This window comes from Bos mutus, chromosome 12 (genome assembly GCF_027580195.1).
Source record: "Bos mutus isolate GX-2022 chromosome 12, NWIPB_WYAK_1.1, whole genome shotgun sequence".
NCBI classification, from domain to species: domain Eukaryota; kingdom Metazoa; phylum Chordata; class Mammalia; order Artiodactyla; family Bovidae; genus Bos; species Bos mutus.
Window position 1 is genome coordinate 18,163,284 of NC_091628.1, and position 25,265 is coordinate 18,188,548.

The 25,265-nt window shown below is 37.7% G+C and overlaps 1 protein-coding gene across 3 annotated transcripts in view; it reads left to right on the plus strand.

Moving 5' to 3' along the window:
• Positions 1-23,139, plus strand: part of RB1 (RB transcriptional corepressor 1) — a 120,489-nt gene extending 97,350 nt beyond the window's left edge. The window contains exons 18-27 of one of the 3 annotated variants that reach the window (XM_070380301.1): positions 5,074-5,192; positions 8,334-8,479; positions 9,942-10,087; positions 10,723-10,827; positions 11,301-11,414; positions 11,512-11,675; positions 13,944-13,974; positions 16,589-16,731; positions 17,249-17,298; positions 20,705-23,139. In XM_070380301.1, coding sequence (XP_070236402.1) covers positions 5,074-5,192; positions 8,334-8,479; positions 9,942-10,087; positions 10,723-10,827; positions 11,301-11,414; positions 11,512-11,675; positions 13,944-13,974; positions 16,589-16,731; positions 17,249-17,298; positions 20,705-20,775 — 1,089 coding nt within the window. In that variant the 3' untranslated portion in view covers positions 20,776-23,139. Of the gene's footprint in view, positions 1-5,073; positions 5,193-8,333; positions 8,480-9,939; positions 10,088-10,722; positions 10,828-11,300; positions 11,415-11,511; positions 11,676-13,943; positions 13,975-16,588; positions 16,732-17,248; positions 17,299-20,704 lie in introns of those variants that run through there. The other 2 variants (XM_070380298.1, XM_070380300.1) reach the window with 2 other exon arrangements.
• The last annotated feature ends 2,126 nt before the right edge of the window (positions 23,140-25,265 follow it).

Genomic DNA, 25,265 nt, shown 5'->3' on the forward strand with positions numbered 1-25,265 from the left:
TTCTTAAAATGCCCAGAAAACAATAGCAATTCCTGTCTTCCACTTCCCCTATTGTTAACTTTTCTACTAGCACTGGAGACCTTGTACTTACTTAGATAATCAGAATCTCTTTTAAGAATACCTTGACCTGATAGCCTTGAAGTCCTTTACTCTCTGGAGACGTTCACTCTTGCTTTAGATGTATGTTAATATGAAAGATCAGGTAGAATAGACTTACAACTTCTACTTTTTCTATCCATATTACTTATTAAGTGGGATTTATACTAATATTGCTGACAGGGAGAATCTGGTTTCCTTCACATGATTAAGTGGCAAAATGGAGTGAAATGTCCAGAGAGTGATTATGCTAAGAGTTAATTTAAGTAGGTTAGCAGTGACATAAAACAGCTTACCTGAAACCCAAGAGTAAACTTCTGAATCCTGAATGCAAGCAGTGCTATAGATACAAATACATAAATTTTCAAAAGTTAAATATTCCATTAAATATTTTCTTTAGATTAAAAAAGTCAGATTCTGTATTAGTTATCCATTGCTGTGTAAGAAATTATCCCACAGCTTAACAGTTTAATAAAAGAACTAATGATTTACTTCGCACATAATTTCTGAAAGTCAGGAATCTGGGAGTGGTTTATCTATGTAGTTTTGGCTCCAGTTCTTTCAGGAGAGTTGTTCAAGTTATCAACCAAGCCTGCCATCGGGTTTGGTCTTTCCTGGAGTTGGAGAATCCACCCCCAAGTTCACTCACATGGTTATTAGTAGCCCTCATTCCTTTATTTGTTGTTGGTCAGAGGCTTCATTTGTTTGCCACGTAGACTTCCCTATACGGTTGCTTGGTCCATGGCAGCTGCTTTCCCCTAGAGCACGAGGAGATCCGTGAGAGAGAACCTAAGATAGAAACTGCAGGTTTTTCATAAGCTAATCTCAGACCTGGCATGCCATCACTTCTGCTATATGCCATGGACCACACAGACTAACCCAGGTACAGTGTACAAGTGTACAAGGGTATAAATACCCAGTGGGAGGAATTAATGGGGTTATCTTGGAAGCCAGCTGCTACAGTTGATATTTAGTTATCAATTAGAAAGCAAATCCTATCATCCACTTTCATCTTTATGCTTTGCTGTATTTAATTAAACCCATGATAGGGTTTTGTCATATAACATTCTAGAAATATTTATTGAGTGTCCACTATATGCTTGGCACTGGGATTTTAAGAACTCTCTAAAAGTCCCACCTGGAGAAGAAGTTAGACTTGGGATATATTTTGAAGTTTGAGCCAATATAACTTCCGTGGACTGGATTCCAGTGGAGAGTGAGAGAAAGAATAGGTGATTTCTTTTTGCTTTGGACAACTGTATATAAGTGATAATGATATGGGGAAAAGTGGATAGGAGTGGGAAGTTTTTGTGGTAGACGATGATTAAAGTTTATTTCAGATGAACATGTTGAGTAAGGCGGAAGAGGACAGAGGTTTCTGAAGTGACCCTATCAGTAGCTGACATCTGGAGGATTGCTTACTGTTATGTTCCTACTTCCTAATATAGCACCTGTTACAGAGCAGACGTATGGCAAAGTGGATAGGAGTGGGAGGTTTTTGTGGTAGAAGATGATTAAACTTTATTTCAGATGAACATGTTGAGTAAGGCGGAAGAGGACAGAGGCTTCTGAAGTGACCCTATCAGTAGCTGACATCTGGAGGATTGCTTACTGTTATGTTCCTACTTCCTAATATAGCACCTGTTACAGAGCAGACGTATGGCAAACAGTGGGTGGATGGATGCATGATAACTAGGCATTATTGTCATTAGTATCTCCACTTTACAGTATAGAAAAGTGAATCATAACAAGGTCAAGCGACTCTCTCCAAGGTCAGGCAGCCAGTACATAGTCAAGACTTGAACACCTGTGGTGTGACTCCAGAGTCTGTGCTTCTGTGCATTGCGCCGTACTTATTATTATTCTCATGGCATACTTCATTCTCTGTATACCTCTGTGTCAGTCGGGCTGGGAGAGATGGAGTAATAAAAGTGATACTTGGGTGAAACATGAAGACTGTTGGTGAGTAGAATGGCACTTCTTAGAAGAAGAATTCACTTTGGTATAATCCTATTGTGATAATTCAACCAGGTAAACCATCTATGGGTTTAAACCATATTGGAAGAGAAAGTAAAATGCCCATCAGCCACATACCTATGTCCTATTAAAGGCTCAAGTTTACCTGCATATCTCTGTGAGTCTCAAGGTCTTCTGAAAGGTCTTTGTTTGAGAAAAGAATGGGATAAGGCCACTCCTGCTGAATATATGTAGATTCATCCCGTATGAAAAGATGTTCAGTTCATCAATGACTAGAAAATGTAGAACACTGACTATGGCATGCATGCATTAGCTGGTTTTCATTGTTAGCCTTGCTTTACTCAGCTGAAAGCCATTATTGAGACTGCACTTCAGAGTGCCCCTAATGAATATAAAGAATGACTTGACAATAGGAATTAGTACAATTAGAATAAATCAGTGTTGTTTACTTTTTGAAGATTTTGTTTAACTTAGTTTATTGCTGTTTTAGTCACACAGAGGTTTTCAGGCTTTATGTAGTCGGGTTGTTTTGTGTTTTTCTTTACGACTTCTGGGTTTTGGTCAAACCTAGAAAGGCCCTTCCTTATCAAGAAGTTATAAAGGAGAGGAAGGGATGCAAAGAGAACAAAAGGTAACTCTGTGAGGTAATGAATGCTAACTAGCTTGATTGTGGTGATTATTTCACAATGTGTGTTTCTATGAAACCATCACATAGTACACCTTAAATATATATGGTTGTTGTCAATTATACTTCAATAAAGGTGAAAAAAGATTAAAAAGAAGAAGTTATAAAGATATTCTTTTGTATTTCTAATACTTAAATTTTGTTTTTTAATGTAATTGAATTTTTATAATTGTGAAAGTATAATAGCCTTTTTTTTCAAATTGTTAGCTAATTTTTCAAACACATTTTATTGAATAGACATCTTCATATTTTCACAAAATCTACATTCTACAGTGTTTTGTATTTTTATTTACAGATGCACCACTTTTCCTTTTTATATAAACCTATCATCTTGGCAATTTGTCTGCTTTCCTTTCTTTCTTAGTTCAAGCACTAAAAGAGTGAAATAAGTATGTCCCCAGGTTTTATGGTCTTGCAAGGTGTCACCTCCAAAAAGTTACAATTTTTGAATCAGTTATTTTAATGGCTCTTACTTCTGGTCTTACATTTTTATAAATGATTTTTAAATTATGCGTTTTAAACTTCTTGCTTGATATATGGAAATATATTTTGTATTGGTTTTATAGCAGTACTGAGACCTTGCTAATCTCTTTCATTCTAATAATTTCTCTGTAGATCCTTTTGAGTTTTCTTTGTTGTATCCAACTCTTTCCTGACCCCATGGACTGTAGCCTGCCAGGTTCCTCTGTCCATGGGATTCTCCAGGCAAGAACACTAGAGTGGGTTGCCGTTTCCTCCTCCAGGGGATCTTCCTGGCCCAGGGATTGAACCCGCATCTCCTGCAGTGGCAGGCAGATTCTTTACCACTGAGCCACCTTATTGACATAAATCATTTGTGAATAATGGTATTTTTGTTCTTTTTTCCTTCCTGGTCTTTTGATCTTTAATTTCTTTTCTTTATCTTTTGAACTGACTGGAACCTCAAGTATAATACTGAATAGAAAGCCTGATAATGGGACATCCTTCTCTTACCTCCAATTTTTTAAGGGGAATGCTTTTAATGTTTCACCATTACACATGATGTTTGCTGTGGGTTTTTTGTTTATTTGTAGATGTCATTTATCAAATTAGGAGTGCCCTTCTGTTCCTGATTTATTAAAACTTTTCTTCTTTTTTAACATAATAAATGGGGTTTAAAATGAGAGCTTTTTCTGCATTGATTTTGACAATATTTTTCCCCTTAGATTTATTAGTAAGGTGAATTGCATTATAGATTTTCTAACATTGAACTAATCTTGCAACCTGGATAAACTCATCTTGGTAAATGACATACTCTGTTTTTAACACTGCTGATTTGGATTGCTAATTTTAGAATTTTTATATCTCTGTTTATGAGTGAGAATGGGCTATAGTTTTTCTTTTTGTAATATCCTTGACAGTTTTTAGTATCAGTGTTGTACTAGCCTCAAAAATCAGAGAATGTTCTTACTTTTTCCATCCTCAGAAGAGTTGAAGTAAAAGTGGAATTATCTATTCCTTGAATGTTTGGTAGAATTTACTGGTAAAACCAGAGGTACTTGAATGTTTTCTTTATGGAAGTGAAGTGAAGTGAAGTCGCTCAGTCGTGTCCGACTCTTTGCGACCCCATGGACTGTAGCCTACCGGGCTCCTCCATCTATGGGATTTTCCAGGCAAGGGTACCGGAGTGGGTTGCCGTTTCTTTGTGGGTAGATTTTTAATTACCGTTTCAAATTCTTTAATATTTTATAGGATTATTGAGGTTTATTTCTTATTGAGTTCTGTTAATTTTTATTTTTGTGGAATTTTCCACTTGGTCTACATTTTCCAGTTTATTGACATAAAATTATTTATAACTGTCCCCTATTATCTTTCTGATCTTTGTAATGGTGGCCCCATTTTTGTTCCTAATATTATTTATCTGTCTCTTCCTTTCTCAGTATGATTGGAGGTTTGTTTAATTTTATTAGTTCTTTCAAAGAAGCAGTTATTAGCTTTGTCTATCAGACCGTGTATTTTATCTTTGTTTTCAGTTTCATTAACTCCTGCTCATATCTCTATTATTTTCTTCCTTCTACTTTCTTTGGGTCTTTTCTGTATCTCTTTCTCTAACTTTTAATTTCTTTTCTAATATAAGCATTTTAAGTTATACATATTCCTAATTTATTTTGTGCATAGTACAAAAATTGGCAATCATTTTCAAAATGGAAACAAGAACCTTATTCTGACTTCAGAATTGCCGTTGTCAATTACGACTATATTAATAATGCTCACTATGTCAAACATTATGATTTTGATACATATATAAGAAGGTCACGCTTACCAGTGTTATTTTAATGTCATCTTGTTTCATGTAGGATTCACCTTTATTTGATCTTATTAAACAAGCAAAGGACCGAGAAGGACCAGTTGATCACTTTGAACCTGCCTGTACTCTCAACCTTCCTCTCCAGAATAATCACACTGCAGCAGATATGTGAGTGAAATCTGTTGTCCATCCAGCTCACAAAAGGATTCTGAGCATAGTGTGATACAAGCTGTTATGCAAAAGCTGCAGGGAATAGAATTTTGCATAAGACGTTCCTGCTTTCAAGAATCAGGAATATAAGATACAAGACCCAAATAAAGGTCATATACAGAGGTACAGAGTGCTACTGAAATCACTCCAGTTTAGTGTCATGAGGACAGTTTTCATGCAGGGATGACAATTTAGATAGTCCTCAGATGTAGACCAGGATTTCAACATGGAAACCAGAGAGAAGGGAGAGGACGGAGGAGACAGAAAGAGCATGAACCTCAAAGTACAACAGCCGGGAGAGCAGGAAACATTTTTCACAAGTGCAGCTCAGTGCCTTTGTAATGCAGCATAGGATGGGCTGGGAAGATCCCCTGCAGAAGGAACTGGCAGCCCACTCCAGTATTCGTGTCTGGGAAACCCCATGGACAGAGGAGTCTGGTGGCTACAGTCCATGGGGTCGCAAACAGTTGGACACAACTGAGCGACTAAAACCACCATGGGATGGGCATAGGGAGTATGCAGTGCAAACAGAAGACTAAAATGGTTGATGAGTGCCTGATGACATGCTAGAAGAAGAATGCAATCACTAACCTTTATTGAGGGCCCACTCAGTGCTGGAGAATTACCAAACAGCCCTGTAAGGCAATAGACACTGTAGCAGCCTTCATTATCTATGAAAAAGGAATTAGAGAAATAAGGTAACTTACCCAAAGCCAACAGAAATCAGATCCAAGCGGTCTGACCCCAAAGCCCATGCTCTGAAACATTCCAGCTACATTGCCTTTCACAGGAATGTGTGTAATGTTATGTTTCTGTTGTTCTGTGTAAGAATTGACATTACAAAGCTCTGTGATGAGTGCAGGGGCTGTTTTCCAGAGGTGCCATTTCCATGCTAATTTGTATCCAGAGTATTTCTAGTGTGTGGAACCTCTGCCTTCATGTATAACTTAGCTTGCTAGGTCATACGTTAATATAAATATGTCAAGCCTTATCTTTTTCTTTAATTCAATAAGCAGTTGACTGTTGGGTGCCAGGAAGCGTTTTAGGCACTGGGAATACAAAGGCAAGTAAGATGGATTAGGTCCTTCCCTTCACAGAGCTTACATTCCGAAGAAAGGCAAGGAACAGTGAACAAGGAAACTAATATGTAAGGTGATCTTAGAGTGTAATAAGTTCTGTAATGGAAAAACACAGAATGATGTGAAAGAGAGGAGCTGAGAAAGTGATAGAATGTTTAGGGAAGCTTTCTCTATTGAAATGATGTTTGACCTGAGACTTCAAGAACAAACAGATGCTGGCCTGCCAAAATCTGTATGGTATGCATTCCAGGCAGAGCAAACAGTGAGTGCAGTGTCCCTGGGTGATCACACTTACCTGGTCTTAGGAACAGAAAGAAATCCCAAAGCAAACAAGAGGAGAGCAATGCAAGATGAGGCTGGAAAGGCAGACTGCGGCTAGATCTTGTAGAGTCTCATCAGAGAGGAGACTCACAGAGAGGAGTTCAGATTTTAAAAAGCTGTGGGAAAACATTAAGGTTTTAAGCAGAGGGGCAGCTTGCTATAATTTGTATTTTTAAAGGGCCACTTTTTGGCTGCCATTTGAAGTACAGACGGGGTAGGAGGAGAGAAAAGAACAGGGCAAGGAAGAAAATAGAAAGACCCAGTTTGGAGACAATTTCAGTAGCCCAAATGAGAGATGTAAATAAATGAGTTGGTCTAAGATATGTCAGTAGAGATACAAAGAAATGGAAGATATCTGGGGTATGTTTCTAGAGGGAGAACTTTCTTTTCCATTGAGTTTGAAGATTGGGAAAAGGAAAAAATTTAAAATATCTCCTAAGTTTTTGACTTAAAAAACTGGTTGTAATACGGAGCCATTTCTTGAGATTGGAAACATGGAGAAATGAAGAGCTCCACTTTGGCCTTCTTAAGTCTGAGATTCAGGAAGTGAAGTAAGTATTATCCTGATTAGGTTATAGTTATTACCTATTATCCAGCAGGTAATATTTTCACCTGGATTTCGAGGGAGACTAACTTCTACCCAAGTTAAGTCAGTCTACAGTATTGCTAGTAAATTGAAGGGAAATTCAAGGGTGATAGATTAGACCCTGGTACTTATAAAATCATGATACTGGTTCCCTTTTTCTAGTGTTCTAGTTAATGTATTACATGTAGTAGAAACATCCATAGTAAGGTACAAATCCTACTTCCTGCTCAGAATTATTTCTCAGCTGTACTGAGTCACTCAGTCATGTCTGACTTTTTGCGACCCCATGGACTGTAGCCTGCCAGACTCCTCTGTCCATGGGGTTCTCCAGGCAAGAATACTGGAGTGGGTTGCCATGCCCTTCTCCAGGGTATCTTCCCAACCCAGGAGTCGAACCCAGGTCTCCCACACTGCAGGTGGATTTTTTTACTGTCTGATACTAAAACAGAAGGTAGACCTGGACTGTCCCCTGAAATAAAGGGCAACACAGAGCAGTGATAGGTCAGAAACTGAGAGTTCATATGTACTCATATCTCCGTCTCGATTTATGCCTTACATGTCTAGTATATGGGTGTAAACCTGCCTTGTTAATGTTACCTGAATATTAATTCATATAATTCTGTACTATATAATTTAGGAAGATGTATGTGTATGTAACTTCAGTCTTATGTAAATGAACCGTAGTTATCAGTGAAACATTTTTAAGAGAAGAATCAGAGAAATTGATATTTTAATATCAATGGCTTGTTCTTTTAAGCTGGAGTCATTTTTATTATCTCAATTTCACTTTAATTATTAAAATTGAACATATAAACATATATAGCTATTTTTTCAATAAGGCAGTAATTTCTAGGAAAGGCCGTTTATGAAAATAGGGTTAGAAATGATAACAACAAGCCTTTGATAACAAGCTTTTGATAACAAGCCTTAAGCTTTTCCTCTTAAGCTCTCTTTTCCAACTTGTATTTAAATAGGACTTTGGTGTAAAACAGTAGATTAAATAGACAAAATGTGTTTGGATGCATGTGTACAGCTGTGTGTGTTTGTGTATCTGTGAAAGAGAGAGATTCTGAGAAAACTTCACATGAAGACTTTTACTTTGAATATATCTAGGTATCTTTCTCCTGTAAGATCCCCAAAGAAAAAAGGGCCAACTCCACGTGTAAATTCTACTCCAAATTCAGAGGCACAAGCAACCTCAGCCTTCCAGACTCAGAAGCCATTGAAATCTACCTCCCTTTCACTCTTCTACAAAAAAGGTTAGTAGATGATTACTTTCATGAGCGTGGACTCTGGAACGAGGCTGATTGGATTCAAATCTTGGCTCTTCGGCTTACTAGGTATGACTTTGGGCAAGTCACTTTAAAAGCTCTATGCCTCAGTTTCCTCATCCGTAAGATGGAAATAATAATAACCTACCTTATTTGGGTTTTGAGATAATTAAATGAATGAATACATAAAATGCTCCCAAGAGTGTCTAGCACATAGTAAGCACTCAAAAAGTGTCAGATGTTGTTATTCTTGCTGCTTACTGTTACGCTTTCAAATTTATGCTTGGAAATATTTGCCCCTAACATTACTTCTTCTGTTGAGGTGTGTAAGTTGAGATTATACGATGGGCTGTGGCCTAATGCAGATGCCTTTCCTGGTGACCAGGTTGTACAGCATTTTCTGATTGTGTGTGTGACGGGGTGGGGAGGTCATTTGGGTGTCGGTGCATGTACACACAAGGGCACACCCACTTGAAACTCTTAGAAGAAAAGTAGAAGGCCAGATTCCTCTGTGATAAATCTTCTTTCTGACTTGAATAAAGTGAATATACTGAGCTTTATAGGCGTGTTATAAGTCCTTAAATTAGAGCAGTGGTTCCAAAGTGTGGTCCCCAACCAGCAGAATCCACCTCACTTGATAAGTTGCAGAAAGGAGAATTTTTGTTTAAGCCCCAGTGCTAGAACTACTCAATCAGAGACTCTAGTAGGATGAGGAAAAAATCCTTGTTTTAACAAGTCCGCAGTGCAAGTATGAGGTAAGCCAAAGTTGAAGACCAGTGGGATAAATTATTAACTAAAAAATTCTGATTACTTTATGCAAGTCTTTGACAGGTGCATTAAACCAGATGGAGGAAAATTCAATTTTGTGGATTACTTTTCTCCAACCTGTGTGCCAGTAGTATTTTTAGATAAACTCGCTCAATATGTTTAATATCACAGTCATATTACCATTTAAGTAATCTACAAGTCTAGCATTTTTATAGAAAAATACACTATTTGTTTTTTGTTTTCAGGATTGAAAAAATTAAGGGAGTTTGGAAATTCTCTTGTTTTTAAAAATAATTACTCTCTTGAATATTGATAGAATATTCAACATCTGTAATGCATGATTACCAGTGAAACTGAAACAAACTGTATTTGGGTTGTCTAATTTCACAATATCTTAGGATCTTTCTTCCTCTAATTTTCACCTCTGCCTCAACTTTGTGCTATAATAATTCAGCAAAATAATTATTTTTGCTGAATAGTATTTTCAGCAAAGTATTGTTTTGCCTTCTATGTATGTAGGACAATCCTAAGACTAGAAATCATAAGGAAAATAGTGGGAGAAATGAAGTTAATGTTAAATGCTATTTAACAGCATTTCGTTATAACAGTTTAATATTTTGAAAATATCTACCTGTGATACAAAATTAAGAGTAAATATGATTAATTCCCCTTATTTTTCCAGTGTATCGACTAGCATATCTTCGACTGAACACCCTGTGTGCACGCCTTCTGTCTGACCACCCAGAACTAGAGCATATCATCTGGACCCTTTTCCAGCACACACTGCAAAATGAGTATGAACTCATGAGAGACAGGCATTTGGACCAGGTAAGGAAATTATGCACTTCTCTTCTCCTGCTTACTTGTTAGCTATGTACTGATTTCTTAAGAAAAGTTTGGATTCAAATGAGAAGCTGCATCAATTTAGTTAACATATATTTGCTTACTGGCTACCCTTTATATTTTTGCTGTATTTTTTACAAATGAGAACTTTAGAGTTTGAGAATATTTCAGTATTTACTTATTTAATGACATGAAAGTTCTTGTTGCAGAAACCACTGAAGAAACTTTATCATAGGCGTTTTCTGTGTTGTTGTAAACTAGAATTCATTTAGTGTGGAAAAAGCATGAGACATAAGAATAGTTGATCTAAAACAGTGCCAAATGAACTCAGGATAGGAAAAGATAATTCTGTAGGAGATTAAATTTCCTTTTTTTTTTTTTTTTTTTAACTAAAAGATAGCAGTGTGTTTTAGAGCACAGTTCAGTTCAGTCGCTCAGTCGTATCTGACTCTTTGCGACCCCATGGACTGCAGCACGCCAGGCCTCCCTGTCCATCACCAACTCCCAGAGTTCACTCAAACTCATCATATCCATTGAGTCAGTGATGCCATCTAACCATCTCGTTCTCTGAGCACAACCGTGTAACAAAACCCTGTTTTTGTATCACATTTATTTACTAGATTATGATGTGTTCTATGTATGGCATATGCAAAGTGAAGAATATAGACCTTAAATTCAAAATCATTGTCACAGCATACAAAGATCTTCCTCATGCTGTTCAGGAGGTAGGTAATTTTCCATGATAAGAATTTTCAAAATATATCCATATCTATAATATGGATAACTTTAGTCATTAATTGTACCATATGTTCTGACTGATTTGTATAAATTTACATATCTACTTTTTATTTTCATATTATTAATTATTTGTAGTTAAAATGTAATTGGGAAGCTAACAATTTAATATTCAAATTCATATTATAAAATAAATAGGCAACACTGTATTGTGCCAGTAAGCAGAACATTTGTAATAAACTTTTATATATATATATAAAACACATACAGTATATATGTTTGACTTTTCACTTCCAGTGGAATAGCTATAACCCAAGCCTAAAATGGCTTCTTTAGATTGTTTTTTCCTATAAAATAATGTGTCTTTTTACTGTTAAAAAGTATCATGAACTATTAGAATAGAAACTCTAAAGAGATAAATTCCCAAATTCATTTAACAAGTATTTTTGCTCTTCTTCCTCAGACATTCAAACGTGTTTTGATCAGAGAAGAGGAGTATGATTCCATTATCGTATTCTATAATTCGGTCTTCATGCAGAGACTGAAAACAAATATTTTGCAGTACGCTTCCACCAGGGTATGTTGAAGGCATCCTTTATTTGGGCAAATCTGCTTATAAAGCAGTGGATCTCACTAAAGTGTTAAGTAACCTCCTGCTTTTGTTTTTGCTGTAGCCCCCTACCTTGTCACCGATTCCTCACATTCCTCGAAGTCCTTACAAGTTTTCTAGTTCACCTTTACGGATTCCTGGGGGGAACATCTATATATCACCCCTAAAGAATCCATATAAAATTTCAGAAGGTCTGCCGACACCAACAAAAATGACTCCAAGATCAAGGTTTGTGTTTTCTTTTTAGGAAAGCGGTAAAGAATGAGAGGGTTTGTTTTTTTTTAATCCAAGCATAAAACCATAAAGCTTTCTTCATTTACTACAAGCTAGTCCCTAATTTCCTAATTTATAGTAAGTGATATGATAAAAAATAAAAATCGGGGGTTTTGGGGGTGAGATCATCTGTTTACTTAGATGAGTTTGCAAATTTAGTCATCAACTTTCCTGGCTTCTTGGGTCTTTTGTAAACAATCTGAGTACTAGTTTGATCCTAAGTTTCAGATCACTCTCAGAGTTTTTTAAGTAGCTACCCTGCTAAACAAAGTAGGTTCGTTTTGTTAAGAATTTTTATTCTAGAATTTATTGAATGTCCTGTGAACTCTTTCTGTGCATCTGTTCATCTTGCTTATGAAAATGTAGATGACTGAGTAAATGTAGATGATGGTAAATGAAGTCTTTAGAAGCCCATCCCTACTTCTGCCCGCGGCCTCCTTGTATTACCTTGGCAGGTCTCTGCTTCAGAAGGTTGCTGTGGCTCAGGTAAATGATGAGTGTGAAGCTGTTTTAAATTCTTAGATGAAAGGCTCTGTGCACCTACAAATCATTATGTTATCTTCTGCATTCAACACTGGGTGCTCTCTGGCTTTGAGGTACTTCAGCTGACTTATTATATGCTATCATGGGCTATTTGAAACGGACTTTATTTGAATAGTGGAGGCAGATTAATTAGTAAAGTTAATGTAGTCTCATCTCAGAAATTGTTAGCCCATATAGTTGCACTTAATGGGCAAGAAAAACAGACAAGGAGAAGGGGATATAGTAATCCTATGAAAACATAAGTGTAGTGTGTTTACTTATATAAGCAATGCACACTCATAAAAATTTCAAACTGTACAGTAAAAGAAAAAGTAGAAAATAACTGGCAAATGATATCAATGCTCTCGTGTGCCCCTGTGTTATTTTCTATATATTTGGTGTTTTTATGGTTGAGTATCTATGTACTAATATCTACAATTTACATTCTAAGCTGCTGAGGTGCACACCATGTCTAATTTATACATTGCTACAGGAAAATGTATACGTAGGTAAATTTCTAATGATGATAATTAACCCATATTATGCTGATAATGATAGCTCCTTGCTGATCTTAGTTAATTCACTTCTGGGTTGGAATTGTTTAGCAAAAAAGTCACATTCTGAAAATCCTGATCAGCTATTAAGAGAGCATCTTAACACTCTCCGTATTCACCATATTTTGGTAAATCATATAGAACTATGGCTACTTATCAAAGAATTGGAGAACAATAAAATCCGTATATCTATTGATTCCATGTGCATATGATCAAATCTTTGTCATATCAGGCTAATGTTGTTCTTCAGCTTTATTATCAAGTGCATAAATTATATGATTCAAACAGGGACAAACTAAAAGAGATTTCTGATTCGAGGATATGTGTTAAATGTTGCTTTAGTTGCTAAGTCATGTCTGACTGTTTTGTGACTCCGTGGACTGTAGCTCACCAGGCTCCTCTGTCCATGGGATTTCCCAGACAAGTATACTATAGTGGATTGCCCTTTCCTTCTCCAGAAGATCTTCCCAACCCAGGGATCGAACCCGCGTCTCCTGCACTGGCAGACGGATTCTTGGTCACTGAGACGCCTGGGAAGCCCACATGTTAAATAGCCTTTACCATATATCAGTGTAGTTCCTAAACAGAACTCAGGTTATCACTTATACAGTTTTACAAATACAACTTGAATTTTTTTTTAATTGTATTTTAATTTTTAAACTTTACACAATTGTATTAGTTTCACCAAACATCAAAATGAATCCATCACAGGCACACATGTGCTCCCCACCCTGAACCCTCCTCCCTCCTCCCTCCCCACACCATCCCTCTGGGTCGTACAACTTGAATTTTTAATGAGAAAATGTGAAATGAATTTGAATTGTTTCCTTACTCATTGATTTATGAAGAATTAAGTATGAGTAAACTTAAAATTTTCTTTTACCCTCTTTCCTTGTGAGCAATGGCAAAATATATTCTTGTAGACATGCAGTTCTTGCTTTAAAAATCTAAGGAACGAGCTTATTGTGTAACTAGACTAGCACTACCAAAATTAGCCTTTAGTGAGTATAATTCGTCAGTGGTTCTAGGGGTAGAAGAAACCTTTGATTTGGTCTTCCTGTGAGTTCAGAATAACTTGTGTATGTTCATCTCTGCATAGCTATATATGATTTGCATTACTAATTTGTATTTTATATTAACTTGACAGAATCTTAGTATCAATCGGTGAATCATTTGGGGTGAGTATTTTTTCTGTGAATTACTATAGCATGATACCATAATTAAAAAAGAATTTGAAATTTTCTGTAATTGAATTTATAAATGCTACTATTCAAGTACCTTATTCAAGCATGTTGCATAAAATTTAGAAGATATATATCAGATTTATTTTCAAATCAGGTCTAATTTTAAATCATATTTATAATTGGTGTATTTCAAAACTGCTTTCTAAACATCTTTGAGCTTATATGTGTGTATACATTAATGTATATACATACAAATATATATGTGCATTATACAGTCTCAAAGGAATGTTTTAGAAAACAGCTTTGAATTTCACTAATTGGGAGTATGATTTAAAATACTCCAAAATGTAGTCACCACGCCCACTTGTCACCAGCCAGTGCCTACTGGTCTCTTTCTGTACATATATACACTTTTGCTTTTCCTTCTTCTCCAACTTCTAGGATATTCTTCCCTGGTAAATTGATTAGGAATTGGTTACATGCCCCAGTGTAAGTGACAGGCTATGTGGTGGTCTTTGTTGCAGTGGAATCCAGGGGGAAGTTAAGCTTGGAAATGGTTATTCTAGTCTGGGAGCCCACTACTTTAGCTGGCCTTTCCTTACGGTCAGTAATTCACAGTCCATATTCAGTGAGCATACTGAATGTTTCACCCCACCACTCCCACCTATGTTTGTTAATTATTGCTGCGTAACAAACCACCCCCAGACTTAGGCACTTAAACCTTTTTTAATCTCATTCCTTGTGGGTCATTGAGCAGGCCTGGCTCAGCGGGTCCAGGGTCTGTCTGTACGAGGCTGCAGTCAGCATGTCAGCTGGATCTGCAGTTATCTCCAGGTTCACCTGGAGGACCACCTTTCTCACTTAGACTCACTCGTATGGTTGTTGGCTGATCCTCGATGGCTGTTGGCTCAAGCCAACATCAGTTCCTTGACACCCGGGTTTCTCCCTCGAGTGGCTTCTCACAACAGAGAGGAGGGGAAGGGAAGAGGGAGATAAGCAAAATTGAAGTCAGTCTTTTTGTCATATTGGAAGTGACTTGCCATCACTTTTGCTGCATTATTTTGTCAGAAGCAGGACAACACTATGTCCAGCCCCACATTCAAGGAGACAATTATTGAAGGCCATTCTAGCCTCTGCCTACACACTGCCCCTCCAATGAAATAACTAGAGAGAGATACATGTTGTATACTATGAGACCAAATATTAACATGTGTGTTACAAAATAGTAAATGCGATGACATTTAGCTAAACACAGGCTACAGCTGTCAGGCTTCACAAAGGCGATGTGGACCACATAAATAGGATTGGATCCAGATTAAGTATAGAGTGGAAAGAAAGAAAGTGAAGTCGCTCAGTTGTGTCTGACTTGGGATTTTCCAGGCAAGAGTACTGGAGTGGGTTGCCATTTCCTTCTCCAGGCGATCTTCGTGACCCAGGGATCAAACCCAGGTCTCCTGCATTGTAGGCAGATGCTTTACCATCTGAGCCACCAGGGAAGTCAAGTATAGAGTAGTGGTCTTCAAACTGTTTTGCTTGCCATAAACTCTGAAAGAGCTGAAAGAATGTTATACATACTTCCATATTTTAAAGCTGATAACTGGAAATCCATTTAATAGGTGTACAGAATTTCATTTCTATCATATTATACATGCCCTCTAAATATATTTTCCATCAAAATCTGGTTTTGCATTTAATTTTTAGAAACTTAGTTCATTTAATTTTTGGTAAATTAGCTAATGAAAATTAGCTTTGCATAATTAGCAAAGCTAATCCTCAGTGTCAAATCAGTCAAATCAGATTTAACTTCTATTGGAAAGTCTGATTTCATGCTAGAATCCAAATAAGCATGTTAATACACATCACTGAGATAATCACCTCAGTCTCGTTCTGAAATAGATAAGACACAGTTTTTCCATGTGTTTGTCCTTTGGATAAAATAAGGTATTGTGCCCTCTTCAGCACTTTTTACCAAAGTTTTCTTTACTGTGAAAGGATTCTTCCTCAGGAGATATATAAATCAAATTATCTCTAATAGTACTTGGAAGGACTCAAATACTTTGATTTTTTCAGATATTTAATATTTTATTTTAAACCTTTAAGAGTTAGGAATATCAACAAATACTACATCAGTGATGATTTCAAATTTATAAGCTGTGTGACTTGTCAGCATGATATTCATAAAGTGAGTCCAAAATTATTCTTCACTAGACACCTCTTATTGAATTCTTGTAACATTTGCTCCAGTTATGCTGTGCTTAAAAAAAAAAAAAAAAGGTTCCAGAAAGCTCTTCCAGCTTTGCATGCTTCTGAGAAATAGCCCTGGTTTTGTGATTGAGTAAGTTCTGAAAATGAGGAACCAGGACTTTTGAAGTAGTAGTCAGAGTTGTTGGGAAGACACAGGAGGGTGTGAGAAGAGCAGGTATTTATTGGGACAGAGTTAGGTGCGGTTAGTCTGATTTTAACATTTTTCGTATCTCCCGTTTGGTCCAAAAAAGCAGGAAGTTAAATGCAGATATTACCTTTGCCTGATTTTTGACCCACCTCAAACCTACAATTTGGGGTTGCTAACTACAAAATGATCTAAAATAAAGAATTCCATAATTTGTAGACTTCAGAGAAGTTCCAGAAAATAAATCAAATGGTATGTAACAGTGACCGCGTGCTCAAAAGAAGTGCTGAAGGAAGCAATCCTCCTAAACCACTGAAAAAACTGCGCTTTGACATCGAAGGATCCGATGAAGCAGATGGAAGGTAGGGACAGTGCTAGCACGTGTCTCAGGAGCTGAGCTGGTTGTCGGGAGAACCCAGAGTGGCCGCTCTGCTCCTGGCTTCTGCCAGTCTCTCTCATGCCAATAATATTTTGGAAATTATGAGGCTTGCTCAAAATAAAAGATGTGACTGCATCCCAAAGTTAAAAAAGCACCACGTAAATCTACTGAAATTCATTGAAAATATCAGATGTTTACAAATCTAATCAGGCTTTACAATGCCATGGATAGAATTTTGTTAGTTTTGATTAACATTAGATTTTAAAATGCTCACTCTTGAAAAACGCTACCCTACTTTATAAGAACCACGGATAAAATATCTAGGCTCATAAATTTATGACATTTGTATTTTAGATGTTTGATTTATAATCCTTTGACAATAAAAGCTATTTACTAAAGTAAGAGCATAAATAGTCATTGAAATTGCCAAAGTTTTTGGAAATTTGAGTTTTTCATTTATACATATACATATGAAATATGTTGAATTTTTAAATCTGCAGTAAACATCTCCCAGGGGAATCCAAATTTCAACAGAAACTGGCAGAAATGAGTAAGTACTTATTTGAGTAAGTAAATAAATGAACAATTGTTTACATTGCAAAAAGCCTTTTCATTATAAGGATAAATTGATAGAATAGCAGACTTTTATGCATTTAAAATATAATTCAGTCAACAATATGTTATTTACAAGTATCTGTGGATTAAATGTATGATGCAAAGTTCAGGTCATCTTCATCCATCCGAACATCTACTGTGCAGCAGGAAGACCAAGAAGTGAAACCACATCTTCATTACGGATGGCTGTGGCTGGAAAATATTTTGGGATAGCAGAACTATAATGAGGAACTCTCTGAGTGCTGGATATAGGGAGAGTGTTAGAAACTTAGCATATATAAATACCATCACCCTTACTTAAAGAATAATCTTTTATTCTGCTATTACCGAATTTTCCTAATTTGCAAGTTTTAGAACTGGATTTCAAACAAAAGTTTTCCATTACTAGAAATCAGAATTTTGATAAAGAATACTAAATCATTTTCCAAGTTAGACTGATGTCAGTTTGGAATGTTAGTTCAGTTCAGTCACTCAGTCGTGTCTGACTCTTTGTGACCCCATGGACTGCAGCACACCAGGCTTCCCTGTCCAGCACCAACTCCCGAAGCTTGCTCAAACTCATGTCCATCAAGTCGGTGATGCCATCCAACCATCTCATCCTCTGTCGTCCCCTTCTCCTCCCACCTTCAATCTTTCCCAGCATCAGGGTCTTTCCCAGTGAATCAGTTCTTCACATCAGGTGGCCAAAGTATTGCAGTTTCAGCTTCAGCATCCATCCTTCCAGTGAATATTCAGGACTGATTTCCTTTAGGATGGACTGGTTGGATCTCCTTGCAGTCCAAGGGACTCTCAATAGTCTTCTCCAACACTACAGTTCAAAAGCATAAATTCTTTGGCACTCAGCTTTCTTTATGGTCCAACTCTCACATCCATACGTGACTACTGGAAAAACCATAGCTTTGACTAGACGGACCTTTGTTGGCAAAGTAATGTCTCTGCTTTTTAATATGCTATCTAGATTGGTCATCACTTTTCTTCCAAGGAGCAAGTGTCTTTTAATTTCATGGCTGCAGCCACCATCTGCAGTGATTTTGGAGCCCCAAAAAATAAAGTCTGTCACTGTTTCCATTGGAATGTTAAGGCAAATGGAATTCTCTCCTAAACTAATCAGAGATTGTGAAAGATTAACCCTAGTAGAGTCAGATGGACAGCACATTAAGAACAAGGTCAGGGGACTGCCCTGGTGGTCCTGTGATTGAGAAGGCACCTTCCAGTGCAGGGGGTGTGGAAGCTAAGACCCCACATGCCTCACAGCCAAAAAACCAAAACGTAAAACAGAAACAATAACAAAATCAATAAAGACTTTTAAAATTGGTCCACATTAAAAAAAATAAATAAAGGAAAAAGATCAGTGTGCATAAATTGTTTGTTGTTGTTTAGTTGCCAAGTCATGTCTGACTCTTTGAGCCTACTAGGCTCCTCTGTCCATGGATTTCTCCAGGCAGGAATCCTGGAGTGGGTTGCCATTTCCTCCTCCAGGGAATCTTCCCAACCAAGGGATCGAACCCGGGTCTCCTGCATTGGTAGATGGGTTCTTGACTACTGAGCCACCAGGGAAGCACAGACTGTTATTGGACTGTCTTAGAGAGGTAGGCACGTAATGTCACCAGGAAAAGGTGACATTTCCTGATAATCTGGTGCCAGATCCATTAACAGGAAATAGAAACAGGGCTTGGAAAGAAGACAAATATTCAAGAGATAATAAGAATTATAACTGTCACCCTTAGGTCATAAGACATATCGATAAGAACAATACCAATTAAAATGTGACTTTTTAAAAAGAAGCTTTCTCTCAGTACATCTCTGTGTATACTAACATTGAGATACAAAGTTTTTAAAATTACTTTTGATTTTAAACCATTTTTCTATGTATATTATTTGAAGATACTATTGAAACTAAATGTAACAAAAGTTTAAGTTCTTTGCTTATAAATTAATCTTTTTGGATTTTACATGAATTAATATACTACTGTTTTTGTAGCTTTTCTTCCCCAGTGCATGAAAATAGACATGAAGCTTATAACCAAAATCAGGCCTTAAAAATATGTGGAAGCCTTTTGGAGCCCACAAATATGCATTTTAAAAGGAGTAGAAAGATGTAAAAATATGTGTATTTTCCTAGAGAGGAGCTCAGTTGCTGTAGTCAGTCCATTTCACACTGACACGCTTAGCAATGACTGTGAATTCCCTCTGCCAGACTGAAGTCCAGGGCCTTCATACAGCTAGACACTGGAGGAGAAGTGGCAGGAGTTTTAATCCATAAGGGTAAGGAATTCTCCAGGTCGCTCCTCAGCTTTCCTCAAAAACAGGCCATCACACAGTGCTGGACTGCTCAGAGTGGAAGGACCAGAAGAGGAGACAGAGTCACTCTTTCTGTTCGTTACCAAGTGTGAATGTTCTTTGTGCTTATTTATAAAGAACTCTTGCCCACCTCTAAAATCAAGTTAAGAATTTTGAAATAATTTAAAAGAAGCTTTCTGTTTTTGTCTATGTTGTAATTAATAATGTATTTTAAAATGTCCACATCCAAATTAAATAAGCTGTAAGCTGGACTTCCCTGGTGTTCTGGCCGTTGAGAGTCTGCCAGCCAGTGCAGGGGACATAAGTGTGATCCCTGGTCTGAGAAGATCCCACATGGTGAGGAGCAAGGAAGCCCGTGCCCCGCAACTGCTGAGCCCGTGCTCTAGAGACCGCGCACCGCAACTAGCAGCCCAGGCACCTAGAGCCTGTGCTCGGCCACACGGGGGCCACCGCAGTGAGAAGCCTGCGCGCTGCAGCTAGAGTAGTCCCTGCTCACCGCAGCTGCAGAAAGCCCTCGCAGCAACAGACCCAGTGCAGCCAAATTAATTAAATTAAAAAAAATAATAAACCAGCTGTGAGCTGATGTGTTTGCAGTACTTGCGTGCATCTCCAAACACAAGGGAATTCTGAACTTCATGAAGAATAACACTCACTCCAGCAGATTCTGGACCAGCCCAGGATTCTGCTTTGCTTAGATGCCAGACTTAACCACATCACCTCTAGAGCAGTGGTCTACAAAGTTGGGCACACTTGAGTGTGTGTAAGATCACCTTGTGGAGATACATAAGACAATATTAGAATGCTTATTTATCTTTATCTCATTGATTTTTAATGCTTGGGGTATATGTGTTTTATAATTTATACACATATACATAAATACATACATACTTTAATGGTACATATTTTGGGAGAAAGCTGGCTGATAGGGGTATATGATTTTAAAAATTGGAAAGCACAGCTTGTGAGGTTCTGGGCTCCATCAGTTTGGTGTGAGCATAACAAATAGAGTAGCCCTTTGCCAACTTACCCCACACCATCAGTGCTGTTCACATTTCTTCATCCTTTTTTTAGCATCTACTCGAACACGAATGCAAAAGCAGAAAATGAATGAGAGCGTGGATACCTCAAACAGGGAAGACAAGTGAGGACCCCACGACCTTGGCGGGCACCCTACACACGTCCGGCTTCATTGTCTTTGTCTCCTACAGATCCGATTGTAGGGCTCTCCCAGGTTCTGTTTACAGCCACAGTTAGTGAAGAAGATAATACATATCTTTTTGTGGATAGCACAGTTGAGTATTTGTGCAGGGGATTCCTAAGCCACTGGCAACATTGTACTCACTAGAACATGCATTGTTTTTGTACAAGATTGAAAATCTTGTGTCTGTCGATCAAATCTTATGTCGATCCTGCCATTGAAAAAGCTGTACCAGATGTTTCTATTTCCAAAGTACAGTAAGGCCCCTATGTACAAACCTTCAAGATGTGAACTTTCAAAGATGTGAACAATTGAATCCAGCGAGGAACCAGAACTTGTGCCGTCAATATCAGGCATGAAGTTGCAGCTTGCCTTCCGTCTCCTGTTGCTGACGACCCTTCAGCTCTGCCGTCTCCCTCCTCCTGTCCCTTCACCATCAGTAACTCTTCTTGCTGTTCACTCAGTGCCAGCCTGTGTGCCAGCTGTTGTACTGTACTACTGTAGTTTTCAAGGTACTGTACTGTAAGACTGAAAATGTTTTATTTTTGTGTTTTTTTAATGTATTATTTGTGTGAAAAGTATTATAAGCCTACTATAGTACAGTACTATATAGCCAATGTGTTTGTTGGGTACCTAGGCTAACTTTGTTGGACTTATGAACAAATTGGACTTAAGAACGTGCTCTTGGAATGGAACTCGTTGATACGTAGGGGTCTTACTTAATAATTGTTCTGCTTTACAAATGGTGGCAGGATCCCCCAGGAGTGAGTCTCACAACCTGTGCCTATCCGAGTACTTTGTCTTCTCTTGTGGCACGTATGTGATGTTTGCTGTTATTTTTATTAATTTATATTTATTTTTTTAATTTAACATGAATACCCTTAGAAAATGCGTCTTGTCTTCCAAATGCAATTTGGCTGACTGCCCCCATTCACCCAAATGACCCTGAACTCTTGCGCTAAAACAGATGCTAGAAACTTAGGAGAAAATGATTTTTTTACACATTAGAGTTTAGTTTACTAATGGAAACTAAATGGGTGTACTGTGTGTTTGTTTTATAAATTTTAGTTTTAAAATGCAAACAGAAAACAAAAGTATAAACCTGAGATACTGTCATACTACTGATATAGGTTTCATACCTCAGGACTTGTAAGAGTTTATTGATCCTTTTCTTTATCCAACTCATGCTTTAAAAATAAAGAGTTATTAATAGTACTTTTGGTTTTTATACCATTCAGATCACTGAATTCATTAAGTACCTGTCTAGTACTTGGAAAATAAAGTGTTCAACTAGAGCTTTGCTGTCGAGGATCCGGATCCAGTACATCCCAAGGACACTTTCTGATGTTTCTGGGTCCCAAAGAATCAAGATACAAAGTAATTTTACTCTACAAACAGACTGTTAACTATAGGAGCTTTTTTTTTTTTTAGTTTTTTTTCTTAGAGTTTCCTAATTGCATCTCACCAATGATTCTCCTCTCCTTTGGGAAGAGGGCTTTTTTTTTTTTTTTTCCCTGGAATGGTACATGTCTCCCATGTATCTTTGGAACTAGCAGTTGTCTTTTTTTTTTAACTTCAGCATGGTCTTACACTGGCACCTTCAAAGCCACATTATTTCTAGGCCACAGTGCGGGTGATGAAAGGTCTTTGGGTTAGGCATTAATGTTTCTCTCTCTGATTTTGTGCAGAAGCTTCAAATAAAATAGCTACAGTAGAAAAAGAGGCGCTTTCCCCCTCCCCCGACACCTAAAGGTGTAATTTAAACTATCTTGTGTGATTAACTTATTTAGAGATGGTATAATTTAAAATAGGTGGTATTTAAGGTAGCATCTACTAGCTTTTAGAAAATTACTTTGTTTAAACTGAGAGTTCTTTTTAAAAAGAAATCTGGTCTTATTTGTTAGAAAGCAAAATTTTATTTTGTGCTCAATTAAGTTGCAATTTTATTTTTTGACAGTTATCTTGGTAACACAGGCACTAGAAAGCTTTATCTCACTTCCTCATTCATTTTTGCATGAATATCATACAAATCAGTTAGCTTTTAGGTCAAGGGCTTACCACATTACTGGGTCTTTTGCTAATAAGTTCATGTTAGAATTAGTGTCAGAATTTAAGGAACTTCAGAGATCGTGTATTGAGATTTCTTACATAAGACTTCAGATACTGCTTTATTGCTTTTTGTATTGGTTAAAACTGTACATTTGAAATTGCTACATTACTATTTTCTACAATTAACAATAGTCTGTCTATTTTTCAATAAATTAGTTAAGAGTCTCAGTGGTCCAATGTGGTCTTTGTATTAAGTGCAGTAACAGTCTCTTCTGTATCTAAATTCTCTCCTAGTAGCTCGTCCATTCTTAGCATTTGATGGGCTTTGTATGCTGATGAATCCCAAATTTATTTCTCCAGCCCTGACCTCTTCATAGAAGTCAGAGTTCTCACCGCCAAAAGAACTCAATTCCTACCCCACCCAGCTTCTCAAAATGTAAACCAAAATCAAACAAACAAAAACACCTTGTTTCTACCCTGGTTTTTCCCCATTTTACTAAACACATACTTGCTCAAGATAAAAACTTGTCTTCTGATAGCTCATGTCTGGACCACTCTTAGAGACTTCTAACTGGTCTCTGCCTCCCTCCTCACCTTTCTACTCCTTGAAGAGTGAAAGTGATCCTTTTAAAGTGAGAAAATACTAGCAAATGAAGCAACTGACAAAAACTAATGTCAAAAAATATACAAGCAACTCCTGCAGCTCAATTCCAGAAAAATAAATGACCCAATCAAAAAATGGGCCAAAGAACTAAACAGACATTTCTCCAAAGAAGACATACAGATGGCTAACACACACATGAAAAGATGCTCAACATCACTCATTATCAGAGAAATGCAAATCAAAACCACTATGAGGTACCATTTCACGCCAGTCAGAATGGCTGCAATCCAAAAGTCTACACGCAATAAATGCTGGAGAGGGTGTGGAGAAAAGGGAACCCTCTTACACTGTTGGTGGGAATGCAAACTAGTACAGCCACTATGGAGAACAGTGTGGAGATTCCTTAAAAAACTGGAAATAGAACTGCCTTATGACCCAGCAATCCCACTGCTGGGCATACACACTGAGGAAACCAGAAGGGAAAGAGACACGTGTACCCCAATGTTCATCGCAGCACTGTTTATAATAGCCAGGACATGGAAGCAACCTAGATGTCCATCAGCAGATGAATGGATAAGAAAGCTGTGGTACATATACACAATGGAGTATTACTCAGCCATTAAAAAGAATTCATTTGAATCAGTTCTAATGAGGTGGATGAAACTGGAGCCTATTATACAGAGTGAAGTAAGCCAGAAAGAAAAACACCAATAGAGTATACTAACGCATATATATGGAATTTAGAAAGATGGTAACGATAACCCTGTATGCGAGACAGCAAAAGAGACACAGATGTATAGAACAGTCTTTTTGACTCTGGGAGAGGGCGAGGGTGGGATGATTTGGGAGAATGGCATTGAAACCTGTATAATATCATGTGTGAAATGAATTGCCAGTCCAGGTTTGATGCAGGATACAGGATGCTTGGGGCTGGTGCACTGGGATGACCCAGAGGGGTGGTACAGGGAGGGAGGTGGGAGGGGGTTCAGGATGGGGAACACATGTACACCCATGGCGGATTCATGTTGATGTATGGCAAAACCAATACAATATTGTAATTAGCCTCCAGTTAAAATAAATTTAAATTAAATAAAGTGTAAATGGACTGGCTGCGCTCCTCTCCTAGGGGCACTCACAATGGGGGTCACTGCCTCCTCCTCATGCCCACTCTGCTTTGCCCACACTGGCCTTTTTGTCTTGTGATGCCAAGCCCGTCCCTGCCGTGGGCTTTCACATTTGCTGTTCCTTCTGTCCATGAGTGATCTTCCCCCACAATTTTGTTTAGCTTGTTTCTTATCTTTCAGGGTTCTCAGCTCAGAGGTTTTCCTTGACACCCAAGCTAAAAATCCTTCCTCTGTACTGTGCCACTCTCCTTTGAAAGTGTAACAGCATCACCACCATCAGGAATGACCTTACTCAGCTTGCCTATTGCTTGTTTACCCATCCTGGGATCAACCTGACTGGTCTTACCCGCTACTGTAGTTCTAGCATCTAGAAGTCCATATGTGGGGGGCGGGGGGTGGTGGCACAGAAGGTATGTTTTCCAAGTATATGGAAACAAATCATAGTCTCTCCCTCTCTGGAGGAAATCTAGCTAGAACTCCATCCACCCCTTCTTACTAACATGTACTCTGGCAGAGTGGTGACCCACTATGGAGCCTCATGAAGGGTAATCTATTTTTCATCCCTAAATAAACTTACCTTTTTTTCTCTCTGGGTGGTCCCATGTTTCCATGAAATGGGTTCATAA